General features: G+C 39.0%; 1 protein-coding gene across 1 annotated transcript in view; it reads right to left on the reverse strand.

Annotated features, from left to right (window-relative positions):
- Positions 1-454: 454 nt before the first annotated feature.
- Positions 455-17,730, reverse strand: part of RASGRF2 (Ras protein specific guanine nucleotide releasing factor 2) — a 129,116-nt gene continuing 111,840 nt past the window's right edge. Inside the window, exons 21-28 of the mRNA XM_008923065.4 lie at positions 11,311-11,371; positions 10,714-10,817; positions 10,299-10,383; positions 9,206-9,403; positions 7,578-7,657; positions 6,489-6,606; positions 5,680-5,748; positions 455-5,027 (exon numbers count right to left, since the gene is read on the reverse strand). Coding sequence (XP_008921313.4) covers positions 4,935-5,027; positions 5,680-5,748; positions 6,489-6,606; positions 7,578-7,657; positions 9,206-9,403; positions 10,299-10,383; positions 10,714-10,817; positions 11,311-11,371 — 808 coding nt within the window. The 3' untranslated portion in view covers positions 455-4,934. The remainder of the gene's footprint in view (positions 5,028-5,679; positions 5,749-6,488; positions 6,607-7,577; positions 7,658-9,205; positions 9,404-10,298; positions 10,384-10,713; positions 10,818-11,310; positions 11,372-17,730) is intronic.

Here is a 17,730-nt window from a genome sequence, read left to right on the forward strand (position 1 = left end):
CTCAAACTCTGTTAACTATTTTTCTTCAATATGCAAGTAATTTATCTCCATGTGACTTGTTTTCCTATCACAAGAGGAGGGACAGGACATACTCACAAACCTACTATGTTTTCTCTCTTTTCCTGGGTACAAAATATGACATTATGACTTCTTTAAATCCATGGCAGGACACCAGCCAAGAGAAGGCAAGGGATAATTAGACAGAAGTCCAAACCCAGTGTCAGTTATTCCCAGTGATGCCCACAGCAGCTGCAATGCATCATGAGTGTAAAAAAATAATAAAATGCAGTAATTCAAACCATTCCTTCCCAGTACAAACCGAGAATTTTCCCTGATTTTTTTTTCCTTAATGGTTTGCTTTTCTAAAAGACTTGCTAAATCAAAAGGAGGAGATTTAATTATTCATGATCGGGGATTAAAAAAACAAACGAATTCCAGTAAGGACCCTTGAAACTCAGGAAATAAAAGAAAGTTTAATCAGCATAGAGGCACAACACCTTGCCTGATAGGTCTTACTAACAATACAAAGCAATAACCTCAGGTCAAAAGATAAGTTACAATACATGCAAAAACATCTGGAGTGTGCGCTAAGTAACACATTAGTTATAGGTACATCTGTCAAATAAACCTAGATCTACTCTCCTAAGTAACAAAACATCAGAGACTATTCAGGAGTAAAGGTACAACAGAACAACCATTGTTGAGCAGTGTATTGGACACAAAGCATCCAGGACAGAGACACTTGACCTTTGGAGGCAAAAACTGTAACAGGCAAATACCTGAGAGCCAGATCCCCAAATACTTATGAAAAGCTCTCAGTGAAGCCTAATGTATTATCAGAATGAGGTCTGAAGGGTTTTGCCCTTAATGAATAACAGTTATGAGTGGGTAAAAATGTCTCTATGAGTGAGAATTTTCAATCATCTACGCTTAATGTTGCTGTCAAGACTAAAAGGAGGAAAGACTGAATATCAATACAAATAAAACAATGGTTTTTTGTAAAACCCTTAAAATAAATAATAAGCATGAAGGAAAATTTGGGATAATGAACATGTCCTGAAATCAAAATCGTTTAATAAATAATTAAAGTAGTTAAGTTCCTTTTGATCCTAAAGAACAATAATCAGTATTAAAACCAGGAAAGCAGAAAGTGGACCTCCTCCTCACTCTTAAATAAGGGTGATTAGTCCCAGTTATCACCTCTCACCATGAACATATGCATCTGTGTTTCACAGGACTTGCCAAAAGAAAGGGGCAGAACAAACACTTACTGCCACAGGTCTGGTTTTCTTCCACAGGGCGACCAAGTCATGGGCTCAGTCCATAACAACACTGATGAATTTGAAAGGGGAAAGGGATGGGGGAGCAAAGGCTGGGGTGAAGGCAACTCTAATCCTTTATCAGCATCAGACAAGTGCTCTGTCTCTCACATGAAGGGGACATGTCTGTGCTGCTGCCCAGGCCCCCAGGTCACTGTAGGCTCAATCTGGGCTGCTACTTATGCAATAAAATACACTGCAGAGCTCCCCTCAGGCGTCACTGGCAGGTGTGCCCACTGCAACCCAGTGGGTGAAATTTGCTATATCCCCATTGCTGCCAGCCAGCCCCTTCAGGATGTACCTGGAGTGTTCCACAGGGAGCAGCCCCTCCATCCCACTGGCACAGAGGGGCTGAGGAGCAAAGGAAGGCAAGTAGAGAGGTGCTTCAGCCCTTTTCCTCCTTGTGGATCCTGAATCAGCTGGGCTTTTCTAGGTCCACTTGCAGGAAAGTGAGTCTGTTTTGCTTCCACGGTGTAAAAGCTGTGATGGACAAGATCCTAGAAGACAGCAAGACCCCATGACAAAGTCCTCACTCAGGGACATGCTCCCTAAAATGCCAGAGGCAAACAGTGTGTGTCTGATGACTGAGATTTCCATCCCTATGTGTTATGTGGCTTTGGTGGAGTGGCACAGAGGAGCTGGTGGCAGGAGCTCCACGATCCCTGTGTGCCCTACAGAGAGAGCGCTGGTTACACTGGGACCAAGCAAAGCCTCACACAAAGCAGGTTGCTGCTACCTATGGACCACGGCCACAGCCCATACACAGCAGCAGGACTGTGGCAGAGGCACTGGGGCCACTGATTGGTGAAGCACAGCCCAGCACACAGCTCTGCACTTGCTGTTCCTCCAGAACAGCTGATCCCAAATGTGGTTATAGGGCTGCAATGCTGGCGAGCGTTGTGGGTAACAAGGTGCATCCTCACTTTTTCAGCCACTCACCTCCTGTGCTTTAACGAACATATTGTATCCCCAAGCAAAACCAGCAACATTAGACATCAGCAAATCAAGCATTACTGTGACCATAATAATTGTTTGTTTGTTTGTTTGTTCGTTTTTGTGGTGGTGGTGGTGTTGCTCTGAACACGCTACTCTAATCATTCTAACCTCAGTTGTGCCCCTGTCCCAGGAGGCAAACTTTGGCATATGAGTAGTCTGTGCTTTTCCAAAGGGGCTGAACAATCACACTGCCTTCTGATTTTAAGATATGGATGCTCAGCACCTTTGGAAAAGCCCATGTCTAACCCTTTGTCTTCCTCTCTGTCCATCTGCCACATGAGCACAGCACCAACCCTGCGTGTCACAAACACTAAAATACATCATTGAATGTTCTGAACCAATATACACACAGAAGTACAAAACAACCAACCATGAACAGAGCAAGATGAAGAATTGTACGCTGTAACCCTAAGAACATCAGGGACATTTGGTAAAATGGGGTACAGGCAGATAAAGCAGCAGTTAATAGCGTACAACAAAGATGCCCATTGACAGAGACAGCTGTTACACATTTTCTTTTGAACAAAGAAACAATAAAACAAAGTTAGGAAATCACTTTCTGGACCACATTTCCCCTGTTGCTTCATTACTTCAAAGTGTTTTCTGAAACTACTAAATGGTAACAGCTTTTGTACAGAAAATACACAGTCAGTTGGTTTTGTGATCCAAATAAACCATGCTTTTCCTCATATCATGCACTGGGATGCAATCAGCTTCTTGTCAGTCATTAGTGAAAAGAAATAAACGCATTTGACAACAAAAGGTTTCTATAAGTAATATTTTCCATGTTCATTTTCACAGCAATCATTAGCCAGAACTATTTAAAGTGTTTCTGGCATTTCCTTCTCTCTTGCTGTCTGCTCTTCTAATGGAGGAATTTTCCAGTATCTGTGACACTTAGCCATGCAGTTATTTACAAAGAGATGGTCCTTGTGGATAAGAACCTTAATGAAATGCACAGTTGCTAAGGTACATTTGTAAATGCTGGCAGTTACACTGAGTCAGAACAAATGGAATTTATTGTGCAGCTTGGGGTTGGGCCAGCAATATAATTAAAGTGCAAATAAAGAAAAAAACCACAAGCCAGGCAGGTTCATTTTTCATCGTCAGCGTTGAGAAGCATCATGACTGTGGTAAGATATGTCAGATCAATTAGGCCTAGGTCACAATCTGTTTTAAGCATCTGTCTCCCTGAGAGAATTTAAGGGAGGTATACAGTGATATAGCCCTATTTCTTCAACTGGCTGAATATCATTGGAAAAGTAAGGACACTTTTCCAGCCAATTTTTTTTCAACAGTGCTAACACCTGTGTTTTATACTATGATGCCCTTTACAACATACATTTGAGCTCAGTTTCCATGCAGCTATGACAGGCCACTCTTGATCAGGAAAATGTAGGAAGTACCCACTAGCTGCAGAAATGATATCTATCTACCTGGTACATCACAAAAGCACAGGCTCTGAAAACATTTACAAATAACACATTCTCTCATACATATGCCCATATGCAAGTGATAATTACTAGCTCAGATAAAAATACATACTTTGTGTTTGCTGGCATTCAATGTTTGCCACTGATATGTATGATTTTAGAGCTAAGTTAGTGCCGAATGGCTGAACAAAAAAAAATAGACATTTTTCAAACCACTGATTCCAAGTGAAACGGAACTGTCACTCCAGCTCTGAGTGTTCACTGCTGGTCACCACCCACTGCCAGATCAGACGTGTGTTTCTCTCCACAGTGTGTCCAGAAAGTGCTCTGTAGCCTGACTTGTCAGAGAAGTTGCAGGAGGTGCAGGGAAATAAAGTGCCTTTTCCAGGGCTGCGTGCAACACGACTCACCATCCCATCCACTGCGCGTCCAGATTTCTCACTTTGTGTTTCCCAACTGGGAAGGCTGGCAACTATGTACAGCTATTCCACTAGTCCGTTTGCTTTCCATGCTGTAAATACTCTCATGGATGAAAAAAAATATTTACAAATCATTTATAGGTACAATCAGCCATCTTAGAAAAGGCTGACAAGACATTTAAAGAAGAAAGTGTTTTATAAAAGTACATTAAACATACAGCAAGTGTTTTGAACAACTGCAGGTCTGAAGTTACTAGATGTTCTCTTAATGCCATTCCAAAATAGTAGATGACTGTTAAAATTCTGGTTTCTCAGTGAAATTAACACAATATGAGGACACCACCACCATTGCTGCCTCAGTGGACACACAGTTAGCCATCAACCCAGCCACCTCATTTGCTTACTCATCTTAATATACCTGAGTATATTGCCACCATTTAAATCTGTACCCTTACTCTGTCACATTAAGATGGCTGCAATGAGAGCCTGTTCACAGTAAAGTCTCCTATTTTCCATTAAATCATAGTCCCTATGCAAAACATTATCTTTGCAAAGCAACAATCACTTAATCCAGGTAGGAAGTGTCTTTGTCTTCCACCTCCAATGCTCGTTTTTGGTGCCAGAGAGGGAAATGCTGTGAGACTCTGTACCTCTTATTGGCAAAGAGAGCTGGCATTCTTCCCAAAATTTCCCTTGCTGTTTTTGGGCATGCATGATGCTGTTCATTGTACTAAAGCTTTCTGTAGACTCTGAGGCAAAGCTGAGTTTCAGGCGGGGAGTCTGGGCTCAATCTTCAGGGAGAGCTCATACAACGTATCTTCATCTATAATGAGCGTCTTGTCAAGTAAATAGTGAGTGACCTGGAATGGAGAAAACACAGATGGACAGACTGCAGAGAACAGCCACAAAAATTTCTCTTCTTTCCTTTCGCTTTCAGCCCATTTCAGATCCTGAGATGCCTTCATGTTGTTTTCTTGAGAAACCCAACAGCTCATTTGGATGCTGCACCCACCTGCAGAGATCTGGGAATTAATTACAGCCTCTTAGGAATGGGCAAATCATTTGCCAGGTTACCTCAGCGCCAGGCTCCCCTTCTGGAGTATGAGATTAATCTTCTCTGAAGCCACAGACCAGCTTTGGTCAAATCTGCATAACTCCCATGAGGGACAAAGGGAAAAAGAACTGCAGGATGCCTCAGCAGGTGCTTGGGGCAGGTCCTGTCCCCCAAATCACTGGACTCTCAGGGCAGGAAGAACACATTTCTCCTTCAACCCCTTACACCCTCGAAGCCTGCAATCCCCAAGACCTTCCAGAGAAGGAGCAAAAAACTTCTCTACAAGGCATCAAAGGGTTTCTGCCAGGGTGAGGGTGTCCCAGCCCCAGATGACCCATCCATACATCTGTGTGTCCTCTCCTCTATGTGTGGAAGCAGAATACACTGGTTTTGGCTTTCAACAACAGCTCTATCTGAGCTGCTACAGCTCTGATTTCAGCATCAGGTGAGAGCCTTACCTTCTGCTGATGATCTATGCGGTAGGAGGTCTGCTGGAACTGCCGTATTTCCCTGATAATATGTGAGATCTTTCAAAAAAATACATGTGTGTAAGTACAACTTCAGCTAAGCCACATAAATCAAGAAGTTTGCACGAAGTTATTCAATTTATCTGGGGAGGAGGGAAGACAAGGGCAGAGATCATCTCCTTACAGCTTCCAAGCACTTCACTTTCCCAAATCAACCATTTATTCTCCAGTCAGCCTCAAGTGAACAATCTAGACTCTCCTCTCCCCACACTGAAAACATCTCTTCTCTTTTGCCTCGAGTGACTGCTGCAGTGGGTGGCCCTAAGAAGGGCATTAAGCTGAGATTAGAAGAGAAATTTCCATGCTTCTCTCTGAGGAGTTGTTACAAAAAGCATTATATGGCAGTGGGAGAGAAATCAACTTTAAAATGCTTTTTAGATAGACCCTAGCACACTTTGAAAAGAACATTGTGACTACTGCTTGCTGGTGAATCACTGCATTCCTGTAATTCTGGTTATTTAAAAAAAGCTTTTTGTTGCTCCTTGATCTCCAGACAGCTGCTTTTTCTGTTATTTCTCAGAGAACAAACCAGGGGCAAATTCACCCTGTAAAAATACCCAGTTTACCAGAAGGTGGTGATAGAAGACTGGGTCGAATAATTGCTCTCAGATCGCTCCCTATCTTGCACAACACCTGTAATTCTCTGAAGTGAAATTCAAAGGAGTTATAATGAAATCGATAATTAACTCACATAATTAAACACCACCTGTTGGGAAAGCATACAAGAAAGTGAAAATTACCATTCTCATTTTGGAAAAATTGACAAGTCCTTCCTCAGTGAAGTTGGGTGTTCCTTCTTCGATAAAGGCCAGGTCCGTCAGGTACATCCCAAGGTAGGGAACAGCAGGTGGGTTACAACTGAAAATCAATAAATCAGCATATTTGCCTGTAGCTACACTTGCAAACTGATTTTTTTCTAACTCACACAAACTTTTATTACCTAATGCACTTCTAGTCAATGGACTACATTTATTTCCAAGATGAACAGCTCCTCTGACTTTGCTTGAGTTGTACCTGCTCTGCCTGTGACAAATTGAATGTATGCTGTCCAATATCTAATATTAATGGCACTTTTTAAACATTCCAGTAATTATTCTAGTTGTTCAGTTCTTGGCTTCTTTCAAGATAATTTAAAGTAATCGTATCATTCAATCCTGAAAAACCTGCTTCCAATTACAAAACTTTCAAAAATTCAAGTCAATACCTAAATTGCAGAACCCTTTTGGATACCAAAATTACAGAATGTCAGACACAATCTGGCACATTAAAGAAGCCAGTACTCAAGGACTACTGTACAAAAGAAGGAGGCTGTTTTCCAGGGGGCTTGGAGGCCACAGGCGAGGAAATATTACTGTGCATTTGTCCTGTCCTTATGTTCCTCTCATCATTTACTGTCTGAAACAATATGAATGGATCTATGATCTGACTCAGGTTTAGTCCCAAGCCCTAAATTTCTTATTTAGAGCAAGAAGTCTGTGGACTCCTGTTTCTCATAAAAAAATTTATTTATCCAGCTGACTTTACACTTACCAAAAAAGTTTATCCGTGTAAGCAAAACCCCAACAGGGAACATTTCCAAAGAAAAATAGTATAATTTGTTTCAGTAGTTCTCTGGAGCTATTATATTTATACATGAGGGGAACTAAATCACAGGATATTCAGCAAAACAATAATGCCATATAGAACCGACTTAGAATTTAAAAGATTTTTAGGCAAAAATATTACCCAGAATTATATTAATTATTAAAACTTAATCAAAGCCAATTCTTCTTTAAGATGTACTATCCACTGCTTATAACAAAACATTTGTATATTGTAGGAAGGCATACTTTTTGAGCATTTCTCTAAGGTTTTTAAATCTTCCTTCAGATGATACAGTCTTCTGAAGCTTGTCCATGAGAGCCTTTGTCTAGAAAGAAAATGCATTACAAATGTCATTGCTGGTGCACATACAACTGGGATTAGATTTTAGAAAAGGTGTAATTCACTTAGCATCTCCATTCCACTTTCAAAAGTAATAAAACAGGCATTAAGATTTCAGCTTTATTGCTTGTTAGTTCCTCATGTATTTCTGAAAATGGAGACTAGGCAGCATTAAAGATTTTCCTACGAGTGATATACAGAACCTGTGTCTATACTAACACTATTAGCCTGCAAATTGGGGAAAAAACATGAGTTCATTAAATTAATGGCCAGGAATTCAATTTAGTGTTATACAAGAATATAAAGGACTTGATCCTACACGTTGCTGAGGATCTTCAGCTGTATTTACTGAAGTTGGTGACAGTAAAGGCTGTTTTCTGTCTTGTAAGCCGGTCTTGCCTCCAAGTTCCCAATAAAAGCTGAATATGTGTATAGAAATATATTCTTGTCTTACACAAGTCACATTCAGTGGGCATCATCAGAGCCTGGTTACTTCATAAATGAAACAAATTTGCTTTTCAGTCTGTTTATGCTACAGACTGGAGACAGTGTAGAGAATGATGAGAAATTCATAATTTTTGAAACGGAAATTCCAATTAAGAGAAAGCTGTAGGCAGAAACTGTCATATTCTTCTAAATAGCAGGCTGATGAAAAATTCAGATTTCACTCCCAGTAAGTACCAGAGAACTGTGCAACCACATCAGTCTGCTGTGGTTTTGGTTTTGTTTTGTTTTTAATTGAAAAGTTTAAAAATCGAACAAATTCTAAACATAAAACTTTTCAGAGGTGATCTCTTTTATAACAGTCTGTATTGAAAGGATTTTTAACATATTTTTAAATAAAAGAACCAGAATTTGTTTTTAAATAAAAGCACCAGCTATGAAACAGCTATGAAAATCAGTCAGAATGTATTTTAAGTGGATTTCTCTGAAGCATTTAAAAGAGAGGACATAGAAGACTGGATACTCTTCATCCTGACTAGTCTTCTTCTGTGTGTGTGTGTCTTATTTTTGTGACTGGCAGGCATTCCCACAGCCTCAGCCATGCTGCTGACATTCTCAGAAGCCAGGTGAGGGTTAAAGAGAGGCATTCACTGCATCTAAACCCGAGCCCCCAAATTAGAAAGAACACTGGTTGCCAACAGTCTCCTAATGGGCAGCAAAAACCTCATCAATTTGCAAAGTGCTGCCCTTCCTCCTGGCTTTCTGCAGAGTCAGGGAAATGCAGTTCCTGTTTGAGGCACCTGACCTGACTTTAGCTATGGTTTGTAACCACCCAGATGTGTATATCTGAAAATATTTAAATTAAGTTTACTTGAGTATTTCAGTACTTCAGCAGTCTTTGGCACCTGCTAATTCTGCTGAAAACTGTTTGTTCCCACTTATAAAAAAATAAATTCCAAAGACTTTGACATGAAATACCACTTGGTGGAGAAGCAGAAATATTTATAGGAGGAATATTATCTGAACATGTTGTCTGAACATACTGACTGATGAAATCTAGAAACCCTCCTCACAATTGTGTCTTTCTTACCTGTTTGGATACTTTACCCCAGGTTTTCTTAAGCCTGTAGATTGCACTTCTGTTCAAGGCTGAGGTGATCTCTAACACACCATTATAATTGTGCAAACACCTGCAAATATCAGCAACAGCCACCCACTTCTCAATGGAGTTGGCCCGGGAGCTGACATCAGCATAGTTCATGATCTGGGAGGCCACCAGGTTACTCATCTGACCAAAGAAACGGGAAGAAAGTTAGGAAATTTAATTTTAAAAATAATTTATGTATATATTTATTTATATTAATAATATTTATTTATATTATTTATCTATAATTACATTATATATTAGATATATTACTTTTCTATTATTACATTATATGGTATTTATGCTTAATCACAGCATTTATATTATTTATATATAAAAATAACCTATATACTTATTTTTAAATTTTAGATTTATTTTAAATCCATATTTATACATAATATTTATATATTTCTATGAAGTAATAATTTAAAAAGAAAAGTAAAATATTTAATAATTTAAATGAAATCCTTTTTAACGTACAACTAATTAATGAACGAGGCCAAAAACCCCCCAACTAATGCACAACAGAAATTATGGCTCTTAATAAAACCAGGGAAAGTATACTGAAAACACTGTTTTAGGGAAGTGAAGGGGAAGATGAAATGAAAGAAGTGTAAGAGATGCAATGAGGAGCACCCTCAAGTCATTAGTAGTAAAACTGATCAGGAAGCCTCTCAGAAAAATCCAAGGAAAATGGTAAAAAGCAAATACATGTTTGGGGATACAAAGAGCATTCATTAAAGAGAATTGGTGTCATATTTCTCTAGAGAAAATGTAGTTTCTTCTGTAGGCAGGAAGGCATTGTAGTACAGTTTAAAATAATATGCTCTCTTAAATTCTCATTGAAATGCTGAGTACCAGTTACAGGAAAGGAGAATCTTCATCTGCTTTGATTGAAATGGTTAATCACAAAAAGGCTGTAACATTCAGTCACTACTAGATAAGACATTACATCATATTGTAACAAAATCCAGTGTTTTTGTTCCAGAGGTCACAGACAAGAATTCTTAGAAAGCAATAGACATTTAAGAGTACTTACATCATTGAAATGTTGACTGGTTTTCATAATATAGGGCGTTCTCTCATTTTTATCCACTTTCATCCAGCCCTGCCCAAGAAACTCTCTACACATTGAGGGGAGAGAAAAAAAGCAAACAAAAATGCTCTTAATAAACACAGGACAGTGCCTGTAATCACAGCCTAAGCAGATTTCAAAGATACCTCAATGTGTTGGACGGTAATAACAGCTTTACACTAATTCCAGCATTTCACTATATCATTTTTAACGCTGACTGAAATGGTAAATTCTATTAAGAAGATTTATTTTTCTTTTAATGACCCCACACTAATTTTCAGCATTGTGACCCTATTTATACTCACGTTACCCTTTCATGTGTGCAAACCCGCTTGCCAGTAGCATGAATTGGGTGGTGCCTGAGGCTGCCATCACTTACTCGTAGGGAATGCTCCGGAACACCACATGATCCAGGAGGGTGATTTGCTCTGCAAGCTCCATGGCCGACAGCGTCTCAAAGCACTCCGGTTTTGGACAGTCCGACTGCAAAAGCAAGGACAACACTTTAAAATGATCCCTTTTTGTGTCAAGCACAGGGTGTGGAGAGCTTCATGCACACTCTCAGCAGGGAGTTGTAATTAACTTCTTTGCTACAAAGAATTAAGAACAATTCCTAACAACATAAAGGTAAGTATCAGGCTGGAAACTTGTAGAGAAACAGGCACATACCAAGTCAGCATCATGAATGTAGGTTAATTCAAGTCTGTATATTCTGTGCTTATAATTTTATATATATTCATATCTTTCCATTTTTTTAATTATGAGATTTAAATCCAAATCCTAAAGTTTTGATCTGTTCATTTTTGATAAGGGCTCCAAATTCTTACTGTTTCTAAACTGAAATAGACATTCTTGATGTAAAATATTTCTGTCCAGAAATACTTTACAACAAGTCACAACTGTGCTACATTTTATTGACTCAAACCCACAACGTTTCTATAGGAGTATTTATGTTTAAATTTCAAGATGAACTCACCATCTGAATTATATCCTCTATCTTCAAATGAGTATCATCTTGATCATCCTGAGAAAGAGTCCTGAAAAATGAAGTAGCAGAACACCCTATATAAATGAAATTGTTGGTGGTTATTAGAAAATTTTATCATAGATCAGCAATATGGTTTATCTAAAGTAAATCCTAAGACTGCAGAAGAGGTAAAGGAAAAAAAATTATCTGGTACCTAAAAACTCATGTTTTGTTTTAAGTAAAAGGGTACCAACTTTTACATCATCAGAGACATGCAAAATAAAATATTTCCATGGAGGTTTAAGATCTCTGAGCTAATGAATCCTGAATAATCCTAGGAAACCTAAAGGTGGAAAATGATACCTCAACTATTTTCTCTGATTTCAAATTAAAATGGTATTTTGGGGATATATCTGAAAAATCAACATGTGAATAGTGAAGACACAAAAACAGGCAGGCATAAAAGAGTGCTCTTGCTTATTGGCACAACACTGTCCTGCGCAGCGTCCCACATGAAGAGCTGAGAGTGTGGAAGTGGACAACAAACTGCAGGTTTTACTTTCAGTAACACAAGTGTTAATGAGTGCTTCCAATTCTGCTCCAGAAAAATCATGATTATTATGGTTATTTCAGAGTAGTGGGTCAAAAATTAACCCCAAAGTAAAAAGTGTTCATCAAATGCCACCTACCCAGATGTAGCATATTGGCACATAATTATAAGCTCTTACCCCTTCATTTGGAAAATATAGACTCAGAGAAGCTTTGAATAGACTGGATTAATGTAATATAGGAAGGAGAAGATTTAGAGAGAAAGAATGCAAGTAGTATGTAAAAAACTGCCTAAAAATACACCAACAATGTGGCAAGAAGTCACTGGGATGATTCGCATCGGGGAGGTTTAGTTTCAACATCAAGTTGAAGGTGCACGTACAAGTGAGCCTCGGGTCAGGCTTTCTGCAGAGGGTCCTTATCAGTTGAATTTCCAAGGAAAGTTTAGATGACCATTTTCAAAGAAGATACAGTTCTACTGGTGATTCCAGAAGGCACAGCAACAGGATCTGGTATTTCCACATGGTCCCTCCAATTCTTCATTTTTGCACTCTGTATTAGCAGACTTTCCACATACCAACCAGGGAAAGGGTTAAAGGAAAAGGATCCCATTGCCTGGAGACTTCAGCTATGAGTGTGAGGCTCAGAATTTGTACCATCTGGGTGGGGAGGAAGCACTATCACTGAGTACACCAGGTTCCTCTGTTGTGGGCTGCTATTGTTTTCTCTTGGTTTGCCAAATTGGAAAGCTTGGCTAAAATCAAAGGGAGATAAACACAGAATCTAAGAAACCTCCTTCCCTCATTTTCAGCCTACCAAAATCCACACAAAAATGCCCTTTTTGTATTCGTAAGGGCTGGAAACACCTTGTGTCCGATGACATAAGACATACAATGTCTTGAATGTTTTACCTCTACAGGAGAACTGTAAGCTTCTTCTCCAGATGATAATGGTGTGCAGCCCCAGTGACTGTAAACAGACTGGCAATCTGTCCTTCCTGAGCAGCTTATTTTGTGCTGTACCTCACAGGTGATTGCCTGCACAAAGGTACTGTTTAGCCTGAGATGCAAGCATGTGCCTCTGCTGGCAATAAAAAACAGACAGGGTTTGTCCCTATGCCCTGCCTCTGCCCCAAGTATTCTTATCTATCTTGTAAATTCTTCATCTAAGTTACTTACATATAAGTTTATATTGGCCCGCCTTTGATATAGAAATTAGTGTGTTTGCCTAATATGAAATAAAATATGAAAAATGAAGTTCTTACAAGGCTGAAAATAGTTAACCTTTCCACATCCTTGCCACCTGATACTGCTCATCATGACATCTCACGTTTTATGTAAACTTTCAATTCCTCTTTCTAAACAGACACTTTTTTTCTAACACAGTGGTCTCATAAAAAACAAACAAACAAACAAACACAAACAAACAAGCAACTTTCTTTTTATCTGTAAATGCTCTGTTTTTAAACTGCAGAGGATAATAAATCTCTGCACTGGGTAAAGCTGTTTTTTTGACAGCATCAATAGCAGCTCGCACTCCAGTCTGTACTGTTGTCAGCTTTGGGATTCCCAGCTCCAACAGGGGTCTGGGAAGATGTTTTGGGCTGCTCAGTCCTGCTTGGGCAGTTTCCATTGCACTCCTTGGAGAGCTCCTGGAAGCCAAGAAGAAGCACAGATCCATGTGAAAAGGGTCATGAGAGAAAGCAAAGGCACTGAGAGACTCTGCTGGACAGAATCACTCTCAGGGAGGACTGGATTGGGTGACACTTCCACCAGTACCCTTACAAATGAAGAAAGTAGATCAATAAGAAATATCTTTCCAATTCTTAGAGTAAGCAGCTAAGATTAGACCTCTCTCATACACACACTATTCTTCATGCCTGACCAGTCTGAATACTAAATTAATTTTCTAGTTGAAAATGTTAACATGTGTCTCCTTATTCCTTTATGGTACATAAAGTATTTTAAAAATATTTTAAAAAGCTACTGTAAGTTGTAGAGCCTGAAAGGTGTTGTTTGCTGAGATTATACAAGGCAGAAAAATTGTTCATTCACCAAATTTTGACATCTGCATATCCCTGGATTTCATTTATGTTTAGTCTGAGGAAGAGGAAGGAAAAAGTGTTTCTTGAACCACCCTGTTTTTCTCCAGAGAAGATCATTTATCAGAAATATTGATTGCTGCTCAGTCTGAACTTTACACCTTCCTGCTTCATTATCAATTATATTTTATCTAGATTTCAAGGGTTAATAAATAGGGCCAATAAAATCTCAAGCAAAACATACACTGATAGGTTTCAGAACAGATACTGATTAAAAAAAAGCTTTTTCACCCTGAAGAGAAACCCTGTCAGTCCACACAACAAAAATCCCATCATGCAAGAAAGACCAGCTGCTTTGTTTGATGACTCAAGGCATGATGCAGCTCAGTATCTCTCATCAACATTTTCCTTGTCATTCATATTCTAAACAGAGCCTCTCCCAGAGCTGACCATGATATCTTTGGAATACAAAGCATCCTTTCCTCCTCCTCTAATCTCTGCTAATAAAGGGAATGATTTTCCAAGAAATATTAATGCACACATGCATACATGCACTCAAAGGCTGGGATAGTTTGTAAAAAGACCTATTTTTACCCAATACCCTTCAAGGAGACACAGAAAATACCAATCTTTAGGCTCAGAAAGCATGAACCTTTTTTCGTGAATATTTGAACACAGAATTTATGATAAGAAATGCTTGTCCTTGCCTCATCCTGCATTCCTCTGCTTTTCAGAGTTGAGAGTACACTACAAAAACTGAAATGTGGGGAAGCTAAGGCCTACAGTGACAGCTGACAGGTAACCCAGAATTTTGATAGAATACATGTTTTGATATGCCATGGCCTTTCAGATGAAATGCTTGAAGCAAGCACTTCTTCAGAGCAACAAAAAAGCCTGTTTTATGACACTCAGCTAGCAAATGGGTGAATGACTATTTTCATCAGCTGGCTCACTCATTCTTCTCATTTTCATCCTTTCCCAGGGAAGCCTTTTGAATGAAAGTTTCATCGAAACTTCCAGTTTCGACAGACCTGTGCTTCCATATGAAAAGGATGCTGTCAAAAATCTTCAAACGAATCAATTTCTAACAGCAGCAGAAAAACCATTAAGTTCTAGTTGGGTTATTTATATTTCTCCTCTAAGTAGTATTAGCTGAAAGATCTCAATTTAGAAGAAAATCAAAAAGTTGACATCTTTCCAAGGAAGTGATTGTGTGGCAGTGATGGACTGAATAGCATTTCTCCAAACCAGATGTTGACAGTGAAACAAGAGAAGGACACAGTACCTGAAAACACCTCCACATCTCTAAAAGAACACAGACTCTGGGTACCTTTAGGGCATCCAGGGTGGGATTCATATCCTGCCACTGCTTGTGTTCGGCAACTGGGGAAGGCAGGGTCTCAATCTCTGGAGGAGCAGCCAGGATGCCTGAATTTTGGTGAAGAGAATCTCCCCCACAATAGGGAGTGACTGTGGAAGTTTCATTTCCTGCCTGCAGCTTGTTTTGTGGTTTGGTTCTTCAGGCACACACAGTGGGTCCTACCACAGAGTTTCTTCCGAGTCAATGCAGACCCTTCACCCTGTCATTATAACCTATGGATATCTGAAGGAACTCAACAAATAATTTTATTCCATAAAAGGCATTCTCTCAATGTTCAGAACATTGACATGTTGGCAAGTGATAGAAAATCCCCACTCTGATGCGGCAAAAGTACAAAATACTCTGAGAGAACATGGAGCCTCTTCCCGATGTCTCAGTGCAATGTTGGCTTGAAGATGAGCAGTTCTTCATCAAGAGGAACATGGTCTTGGTTGTACCTACTACGATAAATAGTGATCTTTAGAGACAAGCAACGGGGAGAAATCTCCCAGTTTTGGGAAGAGCAAGTTCAGTGTTTAGCTTGGACACGGCCAGCCATGGCACCATGCTGGCAGAACAGCAGAACAGCAAAAGAACAATCCCTGGGTCATCAAGTCCTCTTAGCACCAGATGCAGTACTTTTGTTTTTAGTGAAAGTACAGCAGCAACTTTGCTGTTCAAGCACTAGAAACCTCATTCATAAATCATGCAGTCAGACAGAATGGAGGCATGTGGATGTTGTGTCTTCTGCTTTTGGTTGTTTCTCAATTCCTCATGAAATCAAACTGTACAAGGATCTTTTCCACCTGCTAGAAAAACTAAACACCTCGACAGAAACTATTCCTCCATTTTATACTCTGGATTATTGCAAACTTAAGTTTTCAAGGAACAGTTGGTTTTCTTTCTGAATCCACTGACCAGCTGAAGAGCTGGAGGACCAGAGGGACCTCTCCTTGATGCCCCAAGTACCTGAGATGGTTCCAGAACCGTGTGTTCAGGCTCCACAGGACAGCAGGTCACTGCTTAGACTAGCAAGTCATTCAGGTTTTTTTAAAGCTTATATATATTCCTCTTTTAATAATGTGCAACAAAAATTAACAAAATAACATAAATAGATTTAATAAATGAAAAAATAACAAATCCAGAAAAGTAAAGGAATGGGCACTCCTGTGTCACTGTGAAAGATATACAGTTACACGCAAACAACTGCATTCATATTATCTCTTATATCCTGTAATTCCCTCTTCTCATTTAACTATATAGCATTGCTGAGAGCCGGTATCTCCAGTGCTTTGCTACACTGTGGAAGTCACTCAATTAACAGACAACCCATTCCCCTGAGATGATCCAAACACCAAAGCTCCTCCTTCCAGTGAGAGGGTGTGAAAGCATATTGAACTTTAATTCACACTGAAACAGTATTGAAATTTTTGACATCAAATTGTCCAGCATCCACATGTTTAGCAGCATTGCCAGCCTTGAAAAGCAATAAAGGAGTTTTGACAACTAATGTTAGCAAAGGCTAAAGAAAAAAAATGCCTTTTCTCCATTTCTCAGCTTTAAAAATTTTAACTTTTTCAGAATTTTCACTTCTTACAGCATTTATTTTTTTTTCAAAAGAAATACAGAGTGAAAATTCACAGAATTTCAAGTCTGAAAAAAAAGCCTGAAAAATGGAAATATCTGATTAACTGTATTCACTAGTGTATTATATACAGTGTGCTCAAATACTCAGTAATAAGTGCTAGAAGGGAAGAGAGGAGAAACAACACCTACCATTTCACAGAACAGCAGTAAAAGGACTCATAATTAACACATAAATACCACAGTCCATTTTTTGATGCAACAACTAATGGAAATTGGCTAATTTAAAATGGGATACAGGAAATTGCTGACAAATTTGTATGTTAAAGGCCTATAAATGTATCCCATTACTGCCAGGAACAGCCAATCCAGGTTTATCTTCTGACATTTTCTTAGAAAGCTGAAAGTCTTAAGGTAATCTTCCCCACTGTGAGCAACCTGACAGAACCTATTTTGTCACACATATTATTAAAACCCATTATCCTCATACTTTCTGCTCTCTGGCTTGCTCTTTTTTCCAAAGAAATACACGAAACAAACTTAATACTTTTACTTGGAAGAGCAGCACATGCAGTAGTATTAAAAAGGAGATTTTTATTCATGTAAAAATAAAGGTGCTTTTAACAAGAATTTATAATTGTTTCTTTTCCTTTGTTTGACATCCCCCCCTCAAGTGAACAACTTTCCAGTCACTTTGTTTTTTCATGTATCTGATGGGGAAACCTGTCAAATCATCTTAGGAAATTCAGATAATACTACATTTATTACATCCCTACTGGCTTACCTTCAGAATACTCACAATAACGTTAAAACAAAGCACATCTTACATTCATCCGTGGTTTTGATCATATTTTATTTTAATCACGTCTTAGTCTTTAAATGATTTATTTATTTA

The sequence above is a fragment of the Manacus vitellinus genome, unplaced genomic scaffold (assembly GCF_001715985.3).
Source record: "Manacus vitellinus isolate BGI_N305 unplaced genomic scaffold, ASM171598v3 scaffold_23_pilon, whole genome shotgun sequence".
NCBI classification, from domain to species: Eukaryota; Metazoa; Chordata; class Aves; order Passeriformes; family Pipridae; genus Manacus; species Manacus vitellinus.